This window comes from Bombina bombina, chromosome 7 (genome assembly GCF_027579735.1).
Source record: "Bombina bombina isolate aBomBom1 chromosome 7, aBomBom1.pri, whole genome shotgun sequence".
Taxonomy (NCBI): Eukaryota; Metazoa; Chordata; class Amphibia; order Anura; family Bombinatoridae; genus Bombina; species Bombina bombina.
The window spans coordinates 54,196,140-54,219,711 of record NC_069505.1 but is presented as its reverse complement, the minus strand read 5'-3'; the positions used below and the strand labels follow the sequence as shown (position 1 = coordinate 54,219,711).

The 23,572-nt window shown below is 39.0% G+C and overlaps 1 protein-coding gene across 2 annotated transcripts in view; it reads left to right on the top strand.

The window, feature by feature from the left end:
* SYVN1 (synoviolin 1) overlaps positions 1–23,572 on the top strand; it is a 198,828-nt gene that overhangs the window by 46,639 nt on the left and 128,617 nt on the right. For both annotated transcript variants that reach the window (XM_053720119.1, XM_053720120.1), the window contains exon 6: positions 5,298–5,401. In XM_053720119.1, the coding sequence (XP_053576094.1) occupies positions 5,298–5,401 (104 nt within the window). The remainder of the gene's footprint in view (positions 1–5,297; positions 5,402–23,572) is intronic.

The window sequence follows — 23,572 nt, the reverse complement described above, 5'->3', positions numbered from 1 at the left end:
AAGGGGATATGCAGTATTTATACTTTACTTTTATTATCAAATTTGCTTTATTCTCTTGATATCATTTGCTGAAGGAGCAGCAATGCACAACTTAGAGCTAGCTGAACACATCCTAGTGAGCCAATCGCAAGAGACACGTGTGCAGGCACCAATCGCCAGCTAGCTCCCAGTAGTGTAGTATATGTACATATTATTATTTTTCAACAATGGATACATTTGAAAATAGACGTTAATTTAAAAGTGTCTTAAAATGGCGTGCTCTATCAGGTTTATGCAAGTTTATTATTGATTTTCCTATCCCTTTAAGAGACATTTTAAAAACTTCACAAAATCTTTGACATTTTTAACTAGATAGTATCTAACTCCATATAAGTATTTGTGTCTTAAAAGACTTTAGCGGCAGCGAGTGGGTTAAAAGATTCCCACTGCAGACCGGGGTTATTTTTTGCCTGTGTATTCAATGCTATTGTATAAATCCCCCCTTTTTATTAAGGGGTTTAGCGGCATGCTCCCACGCAGTTCAGACAGTTTGGCTATGTGTAAACGTTTATGGGACAGAAAGCCTTTATTATTATAGTTTTGCTCTGCGATCCATCTCCAGAGCTGTACAAAGGATTTTCATCCTACAAGACCTTATTTATTATAGGGTTTGTTTAATCGTTTCCACTCAATATCAGGTGAAAAATAATAAAGCTATTATTTTGTGTTATTGTTTGGGGTGGTTTGTCACTTTGTGGCATTTAATGGCTTTTCTCTGTACCATTGTTTTCTTACTGATTTAATTCAGTAATTCTAGTTACAGCTTCCAGACCATTTCTAGATATCTGTATGGGAACGGTATTATAGCATATCCTGGTATATGTGGGGATGATTAACATTTGCTAGATTAAAGTGTTTTATTCCTATATTTTTGCTATAAAAAGTATATTCTGAATATTGTTATCCGATCTGCTTGCTTCATCTTTTATACAATATGCATTTTTAGGGTGTATTTAGGAATTTTACATTTGCATGTTGTATCCCTATCTCTCTCAGTAGTCATATAGACTAGTTTTTTTATAAGCATCTTTTCTGCTTATCTCTTGTGTTTTGTACATATCATTTATATATTTTTAGGGATTATTATCATGTTCATGTCTTATTCCTATTTTTCTCCAGGTAAATCTGGGATGCTAGCATTTATCTGTATTTATAGCGCTGCGGAATCTGTTGGCGCTCTACAAATAACCGATAATAATAATAATAAATCTTAGCTTAGGGTATAGCTACGTATACAGCGATGCTATGGCATTAAGGGTAGTCTGTCTCACAGCAGTCTACGGTATAAATGTATTGTTATGTTGGTTTATCCTATTGCTTTTATGCATTTTAAATGTATGTTCTAGCGATTTTTCACTCTACTATGGTAGAGGTGAATGTTGGAGTAACTTTAAGCTTGATTTTTGCTTTGTTTCTAAGGGATTATTTACCTTTTATGTTTTTATCCCTATCCTACTGTAGATAAAATTGTGATAAGCATTAGGTAGCTTATTTTAATTTTTCTTCTGCAGTGTCTACTAATGCGTGTTTTTATAAGCATTCTTGTTCATCCCTATATTTTATCATAGGAGTATTTGTTTTATTTCCTTTTGTCTTCTGTACATATTAAAAGTATTTTTTGTTATATTTGCCCAATCTCTCTACTGGAGAGGTTTATTTGTGATATTTTTATTACTTTTTAAGAAATGTCAGTCTGGTTAAATGGCGTGATGCAACTTGCATTAGCCTGAGACTGTGGAGACCAGGGTTTGAGCCTAAATGAAGGCATATCTAACAATCCTGCGGTTTGCCTTTTTTGAACAAACTCTTCCAATTTGTAGTCCTACCTTTAGACCTAGCCTCTGCCCTTCAGTTATCTACAAAGGTTCTAGATATTTTCTTGTCCATAGACAGATCTCCTATCAGCTGGTCGAAGGACTGCAGTGACAGCATTCCTAACCTACTTCTTGGTTCAAGCGTCATCTTTTCATCTAGCGCAATTCCATACTGATCTTCTATCAGAATATCCTTTTTACAAAGGAAATTTTGAAGGCCGGCGTATTAAAGCTGACTTTATATCGCGTGGAGGTGCATCTGGTATGGATTTTCTTTGTCAAAAATTGTCATAAGAAGCAGGCCATGAAGCTTAGTTGTTTACTTTTGTGGCTTTGCAGCTCAAAGCAGCTGCTGGATGCCCCTTTATTCGATCTCCTTGGAGATCTTTTCAGACGGGAGTCAGGAAATAAAATCTTCTTGCTGCCTGTCTTTCTTTCAGTCCTTTTTTCTTTCTACAGTATTAGTTCTCAGATGTGGATTTGTATCCTCTTGGATCTTTTTCAGAGGATTGTTTAGAGATCTGAACGAAAGATACTTGTCCTGGTGTTACTTTCAGGACCTATCTTAGAGCACGTTTCCGGAAATAATCTTGGGAGATTGTGTCTAAGGATACCAGCCTTTAGGGCTGGGAAACTGTTTGTTTTTTCTTTATAAATTGACTCAAAGGATTCTGCCTTCTCTATAGTTTTCATAGATTTACAGCAATGTTTTTGCTCTGATAGCTAGTCCTCATAGCAGTATGTCCGAGTTTTCGCTTTTCAATCGGATATTCTTTTCTTGGTGGCGTATCTTCCGCCAGGGAGGAGCTCAGCGTTCCTTTTTTATTATGTAAGAGGGGACTTGCTTTCTTCTGCGGGTTGATTCTCTCATTTGTTTTTGTTTTTCTGTCATCCCTATCCCAGGGGTGGACTACTGGGAGGCGGAATTTTTGAGCTGACCATTTTTTCATCAAAGGGAGTGTCTGGAAGTATTGTCAATGACAACTCTCAGGTGGGGATATTTCTGGAGTTGGTTTTGATGGAGTCTCGTCTGAACGCAAGCTTCCAAAGTACGAGTCAGATTAGGAGATCCACAAACGCTTTTACTTGCCGCTCTAGCGGTTCATTGGGACTTCGGCCTTGTATTCCTTTTTCCTCCGTTTGCCCTTCTATATGGGGTGGTAGCTCGTATCCTCAGGAGTGAGCGTAGGTGTTTCTAATCTCTCCAGCCTGACCTCGCAATTTTTGCTTTCTGGTGAAGATGTCGTTCCAGCTTTCTTGGGATAGCTCAGCTGCTAAAGCAGTAATCCTTAGGTCGCTGGTTTAGTTCCAGACTCCAAGGCTGTTTTTTCCAGGTTTTCTCTGTGAAAAAGTGAGTTTGTTTTCCGCATTCTGTCCTTTTTTTTTTTTTTTTTTTTTTTCTGCGAAGGGCCTGGAAAGGAATATATGTCTGTACCCTGTAGGGTCAGATTTCTGCCTTGTTGATTCTTTATTAAAGCATCTGGCAGTCCTGCCAGATGTTTTATCTTTTGTTCAGGCCTTGGTAATGAACCAAGCCTAAGTTTTTGACCTGTTGCTCCTCCATAAAGCCCTTTTTGGTTTTTAAGATTTTGCAAATAAACTCTGTTTGAGCCTATGCACTCTGATGATATGTTGTTATATTGGAAAGTTTTGTTGTTCTTGCTATTCTATTTCTTCTACTTGCAGTGCTTCCGAGTTTTCAGATCTGCAGTGAGCTCCCCCCTGTTTTTTTTTTTTTTTTTTTTTTTTTTTTTTTTTTTTTATATAGAGGATAGGGCGGTGGTCCGTACTAGTTGGGTGTTCCCCTAAGGTATTGTCAGATATCAACATCAATCAGAATATTGTTGTTCCTCCTTTTTGCCCTTTTCCTTCTTCTTCGAAGGATGGTCTGTTGCATAGCCTGGGTTTTGGGCGTGCCTGAAATTCTATCTGCTATAAACAAGAGATTTTTGACAGTCTATTGCTGTTCATTGTTTTTACTATGATAAAGTGTAAGGGACAGAAGTCTTCTTTCTTCTTCTTTCAGGGCTGTCTCTTCTTTCTGGGCATTCAAAAATTAAGCTTCAGTGGTACAGGTCTTTTGGTTTTCCTTGCATACTTTTTTTTTCTAATTTTTCAGATTTGAGTTTTTTGCCTCAGCAGAGGCTTTTTTTTTTCGGGAGGAAAGATTTTCAAGCGGTGGTGCCTTCTCTTTAGGTACGCCTGTCTTTTCTCCCTCCCTTCCATTTTGTGTCCTCTAGCTTGGGTATTGTTTCTCACTAGTAATTGAATGGATTTGTGGACTCACCATGCCATTGGAAAGAAAACAAAATGCATGCTTACCTGATAAATTATTTTCTTTCCTGGCATGGAGAGTCCACGAACCGCCCTTAATTTACTTTTAAGACGGCTTTTGGTATATTTTTCAAACCTTAGGCACCTCTATACTTTTGTGTCATCTTCTCTTTCCATATTCCTTCGGCTGAATGACTGGGTGTTTGTGGGAAGTAGGAGTGATACTTAAAGTGAATGTAAATCTTGATGCTAAAGTGCCAGTTTTTTAAAAAATTGATTAAAAACAGGGGCACTTTTTTATTCATCAATTTACATTTAACTCGTGTTGTGAAAAAATACCTTTTAATCTTGACAGCTGCTGCATCGCTTCCTCCGCCCGTTGCAAAGCCTCTTCCTCGGTCTAAATTGGGGAATCCGGCTTCCTCCAATCACTGCGTTGAATCAGACACCGATTCTCCCAGGGAGGAAGCCGTGATTGGAGGATGACTGATCCGTCATTTCTGAAGTAGGAAGAGGCTTGTGACGACCTGGGGAAGCTGGAGCGGCTGTCAAGATTAAAAGGGAAGTTTTTTTTTCTTTCTTCACAGCACAAGTGAAATGTAAATTTTGATGAATTAAAGTGCACCTGTTTTTAATCGAATTTTTAAAAAACGGGGACTTTAGCATCAACATTTACGTTCACTTTAACAGCTCTGCTGGAGTGTTCTTTGCGTCCACCTGGTGGCCAGGAGTTTAATTCCCACTAGTAATTGAATGGATTTGTGGACTCTCCATGCCAGGAAAGTAAAGAATTTATTAGGTAAGCATACATTTTGTTTTTTAGACTTAAACTAGAGGAAAAACAGGCAAAATATATAAGTGCATTGCAAATGCATCATTTAAATAATTTATTGAGAAATATATTCTGAGTTTAAAGGACCAATAAATAATCAACAAATGCATAATAAAAACACAACCAAAAGATTGTCCACATTTTGATAATGAAAGTGAATTGGAAAGTTGTTTTAAATTGCTGCTCATTCATCATTACTTTCACCCTAAAATTTGTAGCTTATGGGTTTTTTTTTTTTGGGGGGGGGGTTTACATTCCAATTTTTTTAAAAAATAGTGTATTCTTTTATTTGCAAAAACTACGTAAAGGGCTGACTCTTCCTCTCTTACCTCTTCTAGCTCTAATGTTGCTTCTTGGAGTCTTGGACATGCTTTTTGTTTCTCATGCTTATCACAGTCTTGTGACCAGAGGGGCATCGGTGCAATTAGTCTTTGGCTTTGAGGTAAGACAGTGTTATTTATAGATATCCTAAGCATAATTGCCCTGTTCTGCAGCAGATTAATCTGTATATTTGGGTGTGTATTGTACTCCTTTGAACTAATCTGTCAGTACATGACCCAACTTTGGGCTAGATTACAACTGGAGCGCTAATTTATCGCGTGCCCACAAGCGGGCAAATTTGTCTGTTTGCCGGCTCGCAATAAATAATCAGCTGTTACAATTGTGGCTGGTTATTGCTACCGCAAGCTCGCAGTGGCAATTAGTGCTTATAAAATTAACCAGTGGTGTGTGTTTTTATTAGAAAATAAAAATTGTGAATTTTATATTTTGTAAGAAAATAACTGCACAAGGCAATTTTTTGGGGGTAAAGTTGGCAGGTGTGGGGTGTCACTGAAAAGTGCCTTTACATTGCAGTCTATGGGATCTGTGTGTTCCCAGTAAATATATATGTATAATATGCTTATATATTTATGTCTTAATATGTGTATATATACACATATTAACACATAAATATATATGTATATTATCAAATACATATATATTTACAACTTGCTACCATTGCTGCGCGACTTACCCCTTTCGCTGCGCTAGTTCTCATGCTGTGTCTCGGGGCATGAGAACGAGGCTCACATTGAAGCCAATGGAAGCGTGCTCTCTTAAGCGGCTAACTTTTAATACCAGTCCACATTTGCGTGCACTGGTATTTGTGAAAGCAAAATTATGCGCTTCACTTGTAATGTAGACTTTTGTAGGCGACATGAGAGAGATATAGATATATATAACAACAGAGCAACAAGAACATATGAAACTGCAAGGCAAAACACGTATGCTATCAGCTAGTAATATGATTAGAAAGTTCTTAGAAAGTTCCAACGGCTCTAAATAGTGCCGAAATGTGCAAGAATCCTGAGATATTAGTGCAGTTCACTTAAGTAAGTGCTATACGTAAATTTCCAGTAAACTTAGGAATCTTGTTAGAAACAGTCCACAACTGGAACACGAACAGATCAAATGGGTATAAAAGTTCCAGAGTAGTAAGGAAGTTAGCCAAGTTTATGGTATAAGTAAAGTAATGATACTTAGCTGAGTCCCGCTTGGTAATGTTGTCAAACTCCTGTGATACCTGGTGGTCTAAATGAGAGCCAGTCGCATCCAACATCCACCGGCGCGTCCCGATAGGCAGATACCCCCGGTCCCCGTCGGCAGGGAATGGACACAGCACGCTGTTTCAACCACCGTCACGTGGTACTGGAACGCTCTGACGTCAGAGCGACAGCGCTGTTGGTAGACGCTGGGAGATGAAGTCAGCAGGAGAGCCCGTAGGCTGCAGTAGAAGCGGGTAAAAGGGCAAAAGTCTCCAGTAGACCAAAATCGGTATCCAATCCGCTATATGCAGGAAGCCAGGTTCCGTAAGGAGAAAAGGGAGAACCGGAGACTTTGAGGCTTGAAAAAGTGGTGTTTATCCAACAGCAGTTGCCGGATACATAGGTGAGTAACACAACGATCACCTGACGCGTTTTGCACATGCGCTTCATCAGAGGCTAAGGATCACAGGTAATACTATGCCCTATATACAGATAGCCAGCCAATGGGCTCATAGTAAAATAACACATTATGGGCCAATTAAGTTAGCTGACAGTAAACAGCACCTATAGTACTGATCACTAATGTATTTGTACAGGGCAAAGGATTATACAAACTTATCATACAAAACAGACAAGGAGAAAAAAATGAACTCCTATATCATAAAAAAAATTTTTAGTTAACATTATATAGAAATGAAAAAATAAAAATAGAAGACATTCCCTAATAGAGAAATATATAATGAATAAATAAAAATATTTTATATATATATATATATATATATATATATATATATATATATATATATATATATATATATATATATATATATTTAAAAAAATAAAAGATAAAAAAGTAATAGCTTATATGATACAAAGAATGTATAATCATTAACATTAATTGATAAGGATAACAAAACATAAACTAAATTAATAATGATACTATACTAATTTAAGCTTTTGATTTGTTACTGGAACATGGTTATTAATTACAATGCTAGAATATTATAACCATTAATTATATGGTATTATTCTACAAATAAATCTACATCCATTCTTTTATTAATACCTTCAGGTACCCTTGTATGCAATTTAACTATCCAAAAAATCTCCTTCTTTCGAAGGTTTTTTTCCTCTATCGCCCCCTCTGGGATGCAATTTGATTTTATCAATCCCGATCCAAGAAAAATACTTAGAGCCTAAACCATGTAGTCTAAAATGTTTTGCTACAGGAGTTTTAGGTTCTTTGTCGCCAAGGGACTGTAAGTGTTCGCGAGGAATGGATGTAGATTTATTTGTAGAATAATACCATATAATTAATGGTTATAATATTCTAGCATTCTGATTAATAACCATGTTCCAGTAACAAGTCAAAAGCTTAAAGTAGTATAGTATCATTATTAATTTAGTTTATGTTTTGTTCTCCTTATCAATTTATGTTAATGATTATACATTCTTTGTATTATATATGCTATTACTTTTTTATCTTTTATTTTTATATATATATATATATATATATATATATATATATATATATATATATATATATATATATATATTATTTATTCATTATATATTTCTCTATTAGGGAATGTCTTCTATTTTTATCTTTTCATTTCTATATAATGTTAACTAAAAATTGTTTTTATGATATAGGAGTTCATTTTTTTCTCCTTGTCTGTTTTGTATGATAAGTTTGTATAATCCTTTGCCCTGTACAAATACATTAATGATCAGTACTACAGGTGCTGTTTATTTTACTATGATCCCATTGGCTGGCTATCTGTATATAGGGCATAGTATTACCTGTGATCCTTAGCCTCTGATGAAGCGCATGCGCGAAACGCGTCAGGTGATCGTTGTGTTACTCACCTATGTATCCGGCAACTGCTGTTGAATAAACACCACTTTTTCATGCCTCAAAGTCTCCGGTTCTCCCTTTTCTCCTTACGGAACCTGGCATCCTATAGATATATATATCTCAAACAGGCTACTGCAGGGAAAGCGCGCAACCTCTGAACTCGGCACAATGGAGAGTACTTAGTGCTACTTCATGGCGTGTCTGCTCCTCACACCCAAAAGTAATAGAAATACCAGAACATGAAGCGCACTGTGTCCAGAAATGCTCCAAACATGAGATAAAATCCAATGCTTTATTCAATCAGTTTAAAAGCACAAACGATATACGGCATCCATAAAATCAAATCTCAGTGTGTGTGTGAACAGATTAATCTGCAAACGCGTTTTGTGCATGCGCACTTGATCACTGCATGTTAGCCTACCTGAACACACCTCTATTTATTCAAATTCTCTTATGGCGATACATCTCATATTAGAAATGCCAAAAAGCTAGGATTCATATTGTAATTCTATCTAGTCATAAGTCTGTCGGTTACATTATTGGTAAATATATTTTACAATTCCCTTATCAAAGAATAACTATTTGTTGATAGATATCATGATTATATGTATTATATTTAACACTGTTTTAAATACACGCTAGCTCATTAAAAGAGGGGGGAGATAAAAAAAAGTGCTAACTCTTTTTAAAGTATCTGATTTCATTTGTAACAATATAATAAAGATATTAGTTTCTTCATAGAAAATCATGTGTTAGCACCTTTTGATATTAGTTCCTTAAAAATGTCTAAAATAATAAAGTGAAAATCAATGTAACTATGTACTGACACATTTATATTGTGAAGCCAACAACATATCCATGTTCGTAAAATATGGAAGAGAGAGAGAATAAAAAGATCATGTAAATAAATCTAAATCCCTTCTCATATTGAGTCCCTGAGGACTGCTAGTTTTTATTGTAAACATCCAATAGATCTCTCGCTTGTTGAGTTTATTCTCTCTATCACCTGCTCTCTTCCATACCGGCACATGAACTATGCCCTGTATGGTCAGTTTCGTGACATCAGCATTATGTAGTTCTTTGAAGTGCCTTGCTACAGGTTTATCTGATTCGTTATCCTCTATAGATCTTAAGTTTTGGAGAAACCTATCTTTTAGAGGTCGCTTAGTTTTCCCTGTATATTGTTTTAAGCAGATCTGACATGTAAGTAAATAGACAACATGTGTAGTTGAGCAATTTATGAAGAAATTAATGTCAAGTTTGTGTGCTGTACTGCTCCGGTTAAATTTACTACCTTCTGTAACATGAAAACCTATTTTGCGGATAGGACGTCTACATTTTGAAAAAAACTCTTGTTTTTAAGCCAATTTGTCAGGGTGCCAGGAATCAGACTGAGACGAGAAGTGCAAAAATAATCACACCTTTATTAATAACAAAAAAATAATAAAAAGTCCACAAGTCAAATAACAAGCCAGGAGTCAAAACCAGAGCTGGTAGTCAGACGAGCCGAGTTAGGAGCCAAAGCGAATAGTCAGACGAGCTGGAATCAGGAACAAGGAAAACAGCAGAGTCAGGAACAAGCCAGGGATCAGGAACCAGGAAGGACGTGAGGCAGCCAGGTAATACACAGGAACTCTCACAAACAGGTCTGAGACAAGGCAAAGCATACTGAACAGAGGCCCTTTAAATAATAAGTGATGACATCACAATTCTGAGACTGCATCCTGTCTCACGCCATAAAAGGAAGTGCAGGAAATGAGCAGCATCCCCCACAATGCACCATAGTCAGCAAGTGAGGTGAGTAAAATGGCTGCCAGCAGCACATGGCAAACAAAACGGGGAAAAACCCCTGACACAATTACTGTTGGATTTTGATGGCAAGTCAGAAGGAGACAAAAAGTTTGCCAATGTTTTACCTCTTCTAGTGACAAAATCACAACCCTTTTCTACAATAGGAAGCGATTCCTTAATAATATTGCATATTTTGTGATATTCGTCACTAAGTGGTAATGAATTTTGGTTTAGAATGTTCATTTTTATCTCTTGCTTACTTTAAAACAATATACAGGGAAAACTAAACAACCTCTAAAAGATAGGTTTCTCCAACACTTAAGATCTATAGAGAATAACGAATCAGATACACCTATAGAAAGGCACTTCAAAGAACTACATAATGCTGATGTCATGAAACTGACCATACAGGGCATAGATCATGTGCCGGTATGGAAGAGAGCAGGCGATTGAGAGAATAAACTCAACAAGCGAGAGATCTATTGGATGTTTACACTAAAAACTAGCAGTCCTCCATTTTCACTTTATTATTTTAGACATTTTTTAGGGACTAATATTAAAGGTGCTAATTCATGATTTTCTATGAAGGAACTAATCTCTTTATTATATTCTTACAAATGAAATACTTATCAGATACTTTAAAGAGTTAACACTTTTTTTTCACCCCCACTTTTGATGAGCTAGCGTGTATTTAAAACTGTGTTAAATATAATACAGATAATTTTGTTATCTATAAACAAATAGTTATTCTTTGATAAGGGAATTGTAAAATTTATTTACCAATAATGTAACCGACTGTCACGCTGCTGTTACGCTCTTCCTGCTGCCGCAGCCTTTGTCCGTTGCTATGGCCGTTGCCATGGACGCTGCGGTGGCTTCAGGCACCGGCGATGACGTCATCTGCTCGCCCCTCTTCTAATGCCAGTCCCGGATTCTCCTGTGGCGCGAAGACTCCCTATGTAAGTGCCTCACTCCCTCTCACCTATGCCCAAGTATAGGTGTTACTTAGTGTGCTCCTGGGTGTTATTATTAATGTATGCTGGCTTAATATACTGTTACTGAACTCTCCTTGTCTGACCACTCTGCCTGTTAACCCCTGAACTGTTATACTATTGGATTTCCTTTTGTTGCTGATTCCTTTCTGTTCCTGGTCCTTCTATTGGTTCACCCCTGAACTGCTTTACTGCCGGATTTCCTTCCTTTTGCCGCTAAGGACTGCCCTGCCTACTGTGAGTACTGCTTACCTCATTTTACAAACTTTCTCTGCTCTGGGATATTTCCTATCACTCCACTTGACGACGGGATAAGAAGACTACTGGCCAAGTTTGGTTTGATAGAGGAATATCCCACAAGCATTACACTGACAGACTATTGACTAGATAAAATTACAATATTTATGCTAGATTTATGTCCGCTTTTTGGCATTTCTAATATAATGAGATGTATAGCTTAAAGAGAATTTTGAATAAATAGAAGTGTGTTCAGGTAGACTATCGTTTGTGTTTTTAAATGGATTGAATAAAGCATTGGATTTTATCTCATGTTTGGAGCATTTCTGGACACAGTGCGCTTCATATTCTGATATTGAGATATATATATATATATATATATATATTTTTTTTTTTGTGTGATAGGTCTAGATAAGCCAGGCACAAGGGATATCTACTATTCATGGTTGCAAGTTCCAACATAATAACATACATAATTAGAGGGAGCTGCGTGACATCTATTTAGTATTTTAATGTGCCTAAAAGATGCTTGTGCTAGCTTGCCATCCTGATTTAATGCTTTTTTCTTTTTTATGACACGATGAGTCCACGGATCATCATAATTACTAATGGGATATTCACCTCCTGGTCAGCAGGAGGAGGCAAAGAGCACCACAGCAGAGCTGTTAAATAGCTCCTCCCTTCCCTCCCACTCCAGTCATTCTCTTTGCCTACGTTAGTGATAGGAAGAGGTAAAGTGAGGTGTTAGAAAAGATTATTCAATCAAGAGTTTATTATTATATTTTTTTATTATTTTTTTGGGGGGGGTTTCAAAAAGCTTTATTTGCATCAAGTTAAACATACATTTTGCAAAAGTTGAACAATATTAGACATAAATATAAAGTGATACAGGCAACTAGCCCGTCGGAAGAGGAAATATTGATGGACACAGTTCAATAAGAAAAGGTTTAGACTGTCTCTCAAAGTCCATTAACTGGAAGGATTACTCTCTGTTAGGTTCTGTTCATCGTTACAACCAAAGAATAGCTCTGTTATGCATATACAACTCGATACCAAAATATGAAAAACAAAAGGTCAAACATATAACAAGATATACATCATCAAATGAAAAGAAAAAGGGTATCAACCATGCAGCTATAAGAAATGTGAAGAATTATTGAACAAATAGTCTATATGTCCATGCACTAATTATGGAAGAAAAGTGCAATGTATTAATAATAGTGGGTTCCTTAGGAGGTCATGAGTATTGTGGTTGTCTCTGGGTATTAGTTATTAAAGGAGAAAAAGGGAGTTGAAGGGATGGGGGGAGAAGGTTACGATGGCTGGCCTGTTATATTATTGGTAAGTTGGAGAGTGTTGGTATTCCTCCCAAATTAATCGGATGGACAAGAATTCATCCGTTTTGTGTAATTTTGAGTAATGATACTGTTCTAACTCTCTATAGCAGTGGTCACTCTATCGCGCCAAAATTGTAAGGTTGGTAAAGTTGATTGCTTCCAATTATATGGAATGTATCTTTTAGCCGTGTTGACCATAATAGTGAGAAGCTTGAGTCTCAGCGAACAGGTGATTTGAGGGAAATAGTTCAAAAGAAAAGTCCATGGGGTATGTGGAAGAGGAGTACCTATCACTAACCGTATTTCCTCTCTTATTTGGGACCAGTAAGTTTGTGCGACAGGACATGTCCACCATAAATGGGTGAAGGTTCCTCGTGAGCATCCCCTCCAACAATTAATATTAGAGCCTGGGAATAATTTCCCGATTCTATCAGGGGTGTAGTGCCATCTGCAGAGAAGTTTTGTATTAATTTCCGCTATATTTATAGAGGATGCAGAGGAACTCATCTGTTTATATATTATTTTCCAAATTTTGGAAGTTTGTTGATCATTAAGTTCCCTTTCCCAGCCTGTAACAGTGTGTCGGGGGTGAATTAAACGATGTGAGAGTAACAATTTGTAAGATATGGAAAGAATACCTGTAGTTGGGAATGGTAGGTGGCACATTGATTCAAATGGAGTTAAAGGTCTTGTCAAGTTGTGTCTATCCGTATGTTGTAAGAGATAATATCTAAGCTGATAGTATGTGAGCCAACTGTTTAGGGTAAGACCTACAATCTCTGTCACTTCCTCCCTGGGCTTAAGTTTACCATCTTGTAGGTAGTGTGGCATCGTCTGGGAAAGTGTATAGTTGTCGGTCGTGTGTAAAGTAAGTTGTAGAGGAATCGTAGGGTTATCCATAAGGGGTGTGAGCGGTGAGTTCAGTGTAGAAACCGTCTTATATCCCCTTAAAACTTTCCCCCATACATTAAATGTTTCACGGATCAGAAATGGAGAATCTAGAGAATTCTGTTCACGTTTTTTTGCAAGCCAACATCTACCACCCAACTGCCCTCCCTTTGAAAGTTTGTGTTCTAAACCCACCCACTCCTTGTGACTGGCATGTTTGCACCAATCCACTATTCTGGTCATAAATGTTGCATAACGATACAGTAAGAGGTTTGGGACTCCCCCTCTAATTTAGTACGATATAGTGTTTGAGTAGCAACTCATGGGCGTTTATGGTTCCAAATATATGAGTTGATAAGTTTCTGAAGGTGGAAGATGGTGGCGTCAGGAATAGGAATGGGCAATGCCTGCAGAATGTAAAGAATTTTTGGGAGTATTACCATTTTAACGGCATTCACCCTACCTAGCCAAGAGATCGGTTTGTTGGACCAGGAGTTTAAGGTGGCGGATATGTGTTTTTTTCAGTGGGTCAAAGTTCAAGGGGGCAAGCTTATGTAAATGTGGAGTTATCAGTATGCCTAAATATTTAAGTTCTACCTGTTGGTGTTTAAAGTGATATAGGTTAAGTGTTTGTAAGTCTTCAGGAGTTGTCTTTAAAGCAATGAATTCAGATTTGGTGTTATTAATGCGGAAATTAGACAAAGCCCCATTTCTTTCATGTAATTAGCAAGAGTCCATGAGCTAGTGACGTATGGGATATACATTCCTACCAGCAGGGGCAACGTTTCCCAAACCTCAAAATGCCTATAAATACACCCCTCACCACACCCACAAATCAGTTTTACAAACTTTGCCTCCTATGGAGGTGGTGAAGTAAGTTTGTGCTAGATTCTACGTTGATATGCGCTCCGCAGCAGGTTGGAGCCCGGTTTTCCTCTCAGCGTGCAGTGAATGTCAGAGGGATGTGAGGAGAGTATTACCTATTTGAATTCAATGATCTCCTTCTACGGGGTCTATTTCATAGGTTCTCTGTTATCGGTCGTAGAGATTCATCTCTTACCTCCCTTTTCAGATCAACGATATACTCTTATATATACCATTACCTCTACTGATTCTCGTTTCAGTACTGGTTTGGCTTTCTACTACATGTAGATGAGTGTCCTGGGGTAAGTAAGTCTTATTTTTGTGACACTCTAAGCTATGGTTGGGCACTTTTATATAAAGTTCTAAATATGTGTTCAAACATTTATTTGCCTGTTCAACGTTCCTTATTTCAGACAGTCAGTTTCATATTTGGGATAATGCATATGAATAAATCAATTTTTTTTCTTACCTTAAAATTTGACTTTTTTCCCTGTGGGCTGTTAGGCTTGCGGGGGCTGAAAATGCTTCATTTTATTGCGTCATTCTTGGCGCTGACTTTTTTGGCGCAAAATTTTTTTTTCTGTTTCCGGCGTCATACGTGTCGCCGGAAGTTGCGTCATCTTTGACGTTTTTTGCGCCAAAAGTGTTGGCGTTCCGGATGTGGCGTCATATTTTTTAAAAATATGGGCATCACTATTGTCTCCACATTATTTAAGTTTCATTATTTATTGCTTCTGGTTGCTAGAAGCTTGTTCACTGGCATTTTTTCCCATTCCTGAAACTGTCATTTAAGGAATTTGATCAATTTTGCTTTATATGTTGTTTTTTCTATTACATATTGCAAGATGTCCCAGATTGACACTGAGTCAGAAGATACTTCTGGAAAATCGCTGCCTGGTGCTGGATCTACCAAAGTTAAGTGTATCTGCTGTAAACTTGTGGTATCTGTTCCTCCAGCTGTTGTTTGTAATGAATGTCATGACAAACTTGTTAATGCAGATAAGATTTCCTTTAGTAATGTTACATTACCTGTTGCTGTTCCATCAACCTCTAATAATCAGAGTGTTCCTGTTAACATAAGAGATTTTGTTTCTAAATCCATTAAGAAGGCTATGTCTGTTATTCCTCCTTCTAGTAAACGTAAAAGGTCTTTTAAAACTTCTCATTTTTCAGATGAATTTTTAAATGAACATCATCATTCTGATAATGATTCCTCTGGTTCAGAGGATTCTGTTTGAGGTTGATGCTGATAAATCTTCATATTTATTCAAAATGGAATTTATTCGTTCTTTACTTAAAGAAGTCTTAATTGCATTAGAAATAGAGGATTCTGGTCCTCTTGACACTAAATCTAAACGTTTAAATAAGGTTTTTAAATCTCCTGTAGTTATTCCAGAAGTTTTTCCTGTCCCTGATGCTATTTCTGAAGTAATCTCCAGGGAATGGAATAATTTGGGTAATTCATTTACTCCTTCTAAACGTTTTAAGCAATTATATCCTGTGCCATCTGTCAGATTAGAGTTTTGGGACAAAATCCCTAAGGTTGATGGGGCTGTCTCTACTCTTGCTAAACGTACTACTATTCCTACGGCAGATAGTACTTCCTTTAAGGATCCTTTAGATAGGAAGATTGAATCCTTTCTAAGAAAAGCTTATTTATGTTCAGGTAATCTTCTTAGACCTGCTATATCTTTAGCGGATGTTGCTGCAGCTTCAACTTTTTGGTTAGAAGCTTTAGCGCAACAAGTAACAGATCATAATTCTCATAGCATTGTTAATCTTCTACAACATGCTAATAACTTTATTTGTGATACCATCTTTTGATATCATTAGAGTTGATGTCAGGTATATGTCTCTAGCTATTTTAGCTAGAAGAGCTTTATGGCTTAAACCTTGGAATGCTGATATGTCTTCTAAGTCAACTTTGCTTTCCCTTTCTTTCCAGGGTAATAAATTATTTGGTTCTCAGTTGGATTCTATTATCTCAACTGTTACTGGAGGGAAAGGAACTTTTTTACCACAGGATAAAAAATCTAAAGGTAAATTTAGGTCTAATAATCGTTTTCGTTCCTTTCGTCACAATAAGGAACAAAAGCCTGATCCTTCACCCACAGGAGCGGTATCAGTTTGGAAACCATCTCCAGTCTGGAATAAATCCAAGCCTTTTAGAAAACCAAAGCCAGCTCCCAAGTCCACATGAAGGTGCGGCCCTCATTCCAGCCCAGCTGGTAGGGGGCAGATTACGATTTTTCAAAGAAATTTGGATCAATTCAATTCACAATCTTTGGATTCAAAACATTGTTTCAGAAGGGTACAGAATTGGCTTCAAGATAAGGCCTCCTGCAAAGATTTTTTCTTTCCCGTGTCCCAGTAAATCCAGCGAAGGCTCAAGCATTTCTGAAATGTGTTTCAGATCTAGAGTTGGCTGGAGTAATTATGCCAGTTCCAGTTCTGGAACAGGGGCTGGGGTTTTATTCAAATCTCTTCATTGTACCAAAGAAGGAGAATTCCTTCAGACCAGTTCTGGATTTAAAAATATTGAATCGTTATGTAAGGATACCAACATTCAAAATGGTAACTATAAGGACTATCCTGCCTTTTGTTCAGCAAGGGCATTATATGTCCACAATAGATTTACAGGATGCATATCTGCATATTCCGATTCATCCAGATCACTATCGGTTTCTGAGATTCTCTTTCCTAGACAAGCATTACCAGTTTGTGGCTCTGCCGTTTGGCCTAGCAACAGCTCCAAGAATTTTTACAAAGGTTCTCGGTGCCCTTCTGTCTGTAATCAGAGAACAAGGTATTGTGGTATTTCCTTATTTGGACGATATCTTGGTACTTGCTCAGTCTTCACATTTAGCAGAATCTCATACGAGTCGACTTGTGTTGTTTCTTCGAGATCATGGTTGGAGGATCAATTTACCGAAAAGTTCATTGATTCCTCAGACAAGGGTAACCTTTTTAGGTTTCCAGATAGATTCAGTGTCCATGACTCTGTCTCTGACAGACAAGAGACGTCTAAAATTGATCTCAGCTTGTCGAAACCTTCAGTCTCAATCATTCCCTTCGGTAGCCTTATGCATGGAAATTCTAGGTCTTATGTCTGCTGCATCGGACGCGATCCCCTTTGCTCGTTTTCACATGCGACCTCTTCAGCTCTGTATGCTGAACCAGTGGTGCAGGGATTACACAAAGATATCTCAATTAATATCTTTAAAACCGATTGTACGACACTCTCTGACGTGGTGGACAGATCACCATCGTTTAGTTCAGGGGGCTTCTTTTGTTCTTCCGACCTGGACTGTAATTTCAACAGATGCAAGTCTGACAGGTTGGGGAGCTGTTTGGGGGTCTCTGACAGCACAAGGGGTTTGGGAATCTCAGGAGGTGAGATTACCAATAAATATTTTGGAACTCCGTGCAATTTTCAGAGCTCTTCAGTCATGGCCTCTTCTAAAGAGAGAATCGTTCATTTGTTTTCAGACAGACAATGTCACAACTGTGGCATATATCAATTCATCAAGGAGGGACTCACAGTCCTCTGGCTATGAAAGAAGTATCTTGAATACTGGTATGGGCGGAATCCAGCTCCTGTCTAATTTCTGCGGTTCATATCCCAGGTATAGACAATTGGGAAGCAGATTATCTCAGTCGCCAAACGTTACATCCGGGCGAATGGTCTCTTCACCCAGAGGTATTTCTTCAGATTGTTCAAATGTGGGGACTTCCAGAAATAGATCTGATGGCTTCTCATCTAAACAAGAAACTTCCCAGGTATCTGTCCAGATCCAGGGATCCTCAGGCGGAAGCAGTGGATGCATTGTCACTTCCTTGGAAGTATCATCCTGCCTATATCTTTCCGCCTCTAGTTCTTCTTCCAAGAGTAATCTCCAAGATTCTGAAGGAATGCTCGTTTGTTCTGCTGGTAGCTCCAGCATGGCCTCACAGGTTTTGGTATGCGGATCTTGTCCGGATGGCCTCTTGCCAACCGTGGACTCTTCCGTTAAGACCGGACCTTCTGTCGCAAGGTCCTTTTTTTCCATCAGGATCTCAAATCATTAAATTTGAAGGTATGGAGATTGAACGCTTGATTCTTAGTCAAAGAGGTTTCTCTGACTCTGTGATTAATACTATGTTACAGGCTCGTAAATCTGTATCTAGGAAGATATATTATCGAGTCTGGAAGACTTACATTTCTTGGTGTCTTTCTCATCATTTTTCCTGGCATTCTTTTAGAATTCCGAGAATTTTACAGTTTCTTCAGGATGGTTTGGATAAAGGTTTGTCTGCAAGTTCCTTGAAAGGACAAATCTCTGCTCTTTCTGTTCTTTTTCACAGAAAGATTGCTAATCTTCCTGATATTCATTGTTTTGTACAAGCTTTGGTTCGTATAAAACCTGTCATTAAGTCAATTTCTCCTCCTTGGAGTTTGAATTTGGTTCTGGGGGCTCTTCAAGCTCCTCCGTTTGAACCTATGCATTCATTGGACATTAAATTACTTTCTTGGAAAGTTTTGTTTCTTTTGCTAGAAGAGTTTCTGAATTATCTGCTCTTTCTTGTGAGTCTCCTTTCTCCAACATTGGTGTGTCCGGTCCACGGCATCATCCTTACTTGTGGGAATATCTCTTCCCCAACAGGAAATGGCAAAGAGTCCCAGCAAAGCTGGCCATATAGTCCCTCCTAGGCTCCGCCCACCCCAGTCATTCTCTTTGCCGTTGCACAGGCAACATCTCCACGGAGATGGTTAAGAGTATGTGGTGTTTAGTTGTAGTTTTTTTATTCTACTATCAAGAGTTTGTTATTTTAAAATAGTGCTGGTATGTACTATTTACTCTGAAACAGAAAAAGATGAAGATGATTTTAGCAGACAGTAACTAAAATCGATTGCTGTTTCCACATAGGACTGTTGAGATGAAGTAACTTCAGTTGGGGGAAACAGTTAGCAGACTATTCTGCTTAAGGTATGACTAGCCATATTTCTAACAAGACTGTGTAATGCTGGAAGGCTGTCATTTCCCCTCATGGGGACCGGTAAGCCATTTTCTTAGTCTCAAACAGAATAAAGGGCTTAATATGGGCTATAAAACTGGTAGACACTTTTATGGGCTAAATAGATTGCTTTATTTGGACATTTTATACATGCTTATGCTGATAATTCACACTTATAAACTTGGGGAACGTTTTTTAACGTCAGGCACTATGTTAGACACCTTTTGCAGTCAGGAAGGGCCTTCCCAGTTGTAGGCTGAGCCTCATTTTCGCGCCATTACTGCGCAGTTGTTTTTGAGAGCAAGACATGCAGATGCATGTGTGAGGACCTGAAAGTAGTTGGAAAAGTTCCTAGAAGGCGTCATTTGGTATCGTATTCCCCTCTGGGCTTGGTAAGGTCACAGCAAAGGCTGTAGCTGGGACTTTATAGGGGTTAAATCTGTGTTCCAGTTTCGTTATTTTAAGGGTTAAAGCTCTGAAAATTGGTGTGCAATACTTTTAGTGCTTTAAGACACTGTGGTGAAATTTTGAACAATTCCTTCATATTTTTTCACATATTCAGTAATAAAGTGTGCTCTGTTTAAAATTTAAAGAGACAGTAACGGTTTTGTTTTAAAACGGTTTTTGTGCTTTATTGACGAGTTTAATCCTGTTTAACATGTCTGTGCCTTCAGATAAGCTATGTTCTATATGTATGAAAGTCAATGTGTCTCCCCCTTCAAAATTGTGTGATAATTGTGCCATAGCGTCCAAACAATGTAAGGACAATACTGTCACAGATAATGAAGTTGCCCAAGATGATTCATCAGATGAAGGGAGTAGACATGGTTCTACATCATCTCCTTCTGTGTCTATACCAGTTTTGCCCACGCAGGAGGCCCCTAGTACTTCTAGCGCGCCAATGCTTATTACCATGCAACAATTGATGGCTGTAATGGATAACTCCATAGCTAATATTTTATCCAAAATGCCTGCATATCAGAGAAAGCGCGATTGCTCTGTTTTAAACACTGAAGAGCAGGAGGGCGCTGATGATAATGGTTCTGTCATTCCCTCACACCAATCTGAAGGGGTCATGAGGGAGGTTTTGTCAGATGGGGAAATTTCAGATTCAGAAAAAATTTCTCAACAGGCTGAACCTGATGTTGTGACATTTAAATTTAAATTAGAACATCTCCGCGCACTGCTTAAGGAGGTGTTATCTACTCTGGATGATTGTGACAACTTGGTCATTCCAGAAAAATTATGCAAAATGGACAAGTTCCTAGAGGTTCCGGTGCACCCCGACGCTTTTCCTATACCCAAGCGGGTGGCTGACATAGTGAATAAGGAGTGGGAGAAGCCCGGCATACCTTTTGTTCCCCCTCCTATATTTAAAAAATGATTTCCTATGGTCGACCCCAGAAAGGACTTATGGCAGACGGTCCCTAAGGTCGAGGGGGCAGTTTCTACTCTAAACAAGCGCACTACTATTCCTATCGAGGATAGTTGTGCTTTCAAAGATCCTATGGATAAAAAATTGGAGGGTTTGCTTAAAAAGATTTTTGTACAGCAAGGTTACCTTCTACAACCCATTTCGTGCATTGTTCCTGTCACTACAGCAGCGTGGTTCTGGTTCGAGGAACTAGAAAAGTCGCTCAGTAGAGAGACTCCATATGAGGAGGTTATGGACAGAGTTCACGCACTTAAATTGGCTAACTCTTTTATTTTAGATGCCGCTTTGCAATTAGCTAGATTAGCGGCGAAAAATTCAGGGTTTGCAATTGTGGCGCGCAGAGCGCTCTGGCTAAAGTCTTGGTCAGCGGATGTATCTTCCAAGACAAAATTGCTTAACATCCCCTTCAAGGGTAAAACTCTCTTTGGACCAGAATTGAAAGAGATTATCTCAGACATCACTGGGGGAAAGGGCCACGCCCTCCCACAAGATAGGCCTTTCAAGGCCAAGAATAAGTCTAATTTTCGTTCCTTTCGTAATTTCAGGAACGGACCGGCTTCTAATTCTGCATCCTCTAAGCAAGAGGGTAATGCCTCACAGTCCAAACCAGCCTGGAAACCGATGCAAGGCTGGAACAAGGGTAAGCAGACCAAGAAGCCTGCTACCGCTAACAAAACAGCATGAAGGAGTAGCCCCCGATCCGGGACCGGATCTAGTGGGGGGCAGACTCTCTCTCTTTGCTCAGGCTTGGGCAAGAGATGTTCAGGATCCCTGGGCGCTAGAAATAGTTTCTCAGGGTTATCTTCTGGAATTCAAGGAACTACCCCCAAGGGGAAGGTTCCACATGTCTCACTTATCCTCAAACCAAATAAAGAGACAGGCGTTCTTACATTGTGTAGAAAACCTGTTAAAGATGGGAGTGATACACCCAGTTCCAATGACGGAACAAGGAATGGGATTTTACTCAAATCTGTTCGTAGTTCCCAAAAAAGAGGGAACCTTCAGACCAATTCTGGATTTAAAGATCCTAAACAAATTTCTCAGGGTACCATCGTTCAAAATGGAAACCATTCGAACGATTCTACCCACTATCCAGGAAGGTCAATTTATGACTACCGTGGATCTAAAGGATGCGTACCTACATATTCCTATCCACAAAGAACATCATCAGTTCCTAAGGTTTGCCTTTCTGGACAAACATTACCAGTTTGTGGCCCTCCCATTCGGATTAGCCACTGCTCCAAGGATTTTCACAAAGGTACTCGGGTCCCTTCTAGCGGTTCCGAAGGGCATTGCAGTAGTACCATACTTGGACAACATTCTAATACAAGCGTCATCCCTTTCAAAAGCAAAGGCTCATACAGACATCGTTCTGGCCTTTCTCAGATCTCACGGATGGAAGGTGAACATAGAAAAAAGTTCTCCGTCTCCGTCAACAAGAGTTCCCTTCTTGGGAACAATAATAGATTCCTTAGAAATGAGGATTTTTCTGACAGATGTCAGAAAGTCAAAATTTCTAAGCGCTTGTCAAGTTCTTCATTCTGTTCCACGTCCTTCCATAGCTCAGTGCATGGAAGTAGTAGGGTTGATGGTTGCAGCAATGGACATAGTTCCTTTTGCGTGAATTCATCTAAGACCATTACAACTGTGCATGCTGAAACAGTGGAATGGGGACTATACAGACTTGTCTCCAGTGATTCAAGTAGATCAGAAGACCAGAAATTCACTCCGTTGGTGGCTAACCCTGGGCCACCTATCCCAGGGAATGAGCTTCCGCAGACCAGAGTGGGTCATTGTTACGACCGACGCCAGTCTAGTGGGCTGGGGCGCGGTCTGGGAATCCCTGAAAGCTCAGGGTCTATGGTCTCGGGAAGAGTCTCTTCTCCCGATAAACATTCTGGAACTAAGAGCAATATTCAATGCTCTCAGGGCTTGGCCTCAGCTTGCAAAGGCCAGATTCATAAGATTCCAATCAGACAACATGACGACTGTTGCGTATATCAATCATCAGGGGGGAACAAGGAGTTCCCTGGCGATGAAAGAAGTGACCAAAATAATACAATGGGCGGAGGATCACTCCTGCCATCTATCTGCGATCCACATCCCAGGTGTGGAAAACTGGGAAGCGGATTATCTGAGTCGTCAGACATTCCATCCGGGGGAGTGGGAACTCCACCCGGAGATCTTTGCCCAGTTGACTCAATTATGGGGCATTCCAGACCTGGATCTGATGGCATCTCGTCAGAACTTCAAGGTTCCTTGCTACGGGTCCAGATCCAGGGATCCCAAGGCGACTTTAGTGGATGCACTAGTAGCACCTTGGACCTTCAACCTAGCTTATGTGTTTCCACCGTTTCCTCTCATTCCCAGGCTGGTAGCCAGGATCAAACAGGAGAGGGCCTCGGTGATCTTGATAGCTCCTGCGTGCCCACGCAGGACTTGGTATGCAGACCTGGTGAATATGTCATCGGTTCCACCATGGAAGCTACCTTTGAGACAGGACCTTCTTGTTCAGGGTCCATTCGAACATCCAAATCTGGTCTCCCTCCAGCTGATGGCTTGGAGATTGAATGCTTGATTCTATCAAAGCGTGGTTTTTCAGATTCTGTGATAGATACTCTGGTTCAAGCCAGAAAACCGGTAACTAGAAAGATTTACCATAAGATATGAGATATATCTGGTGGTGTGAA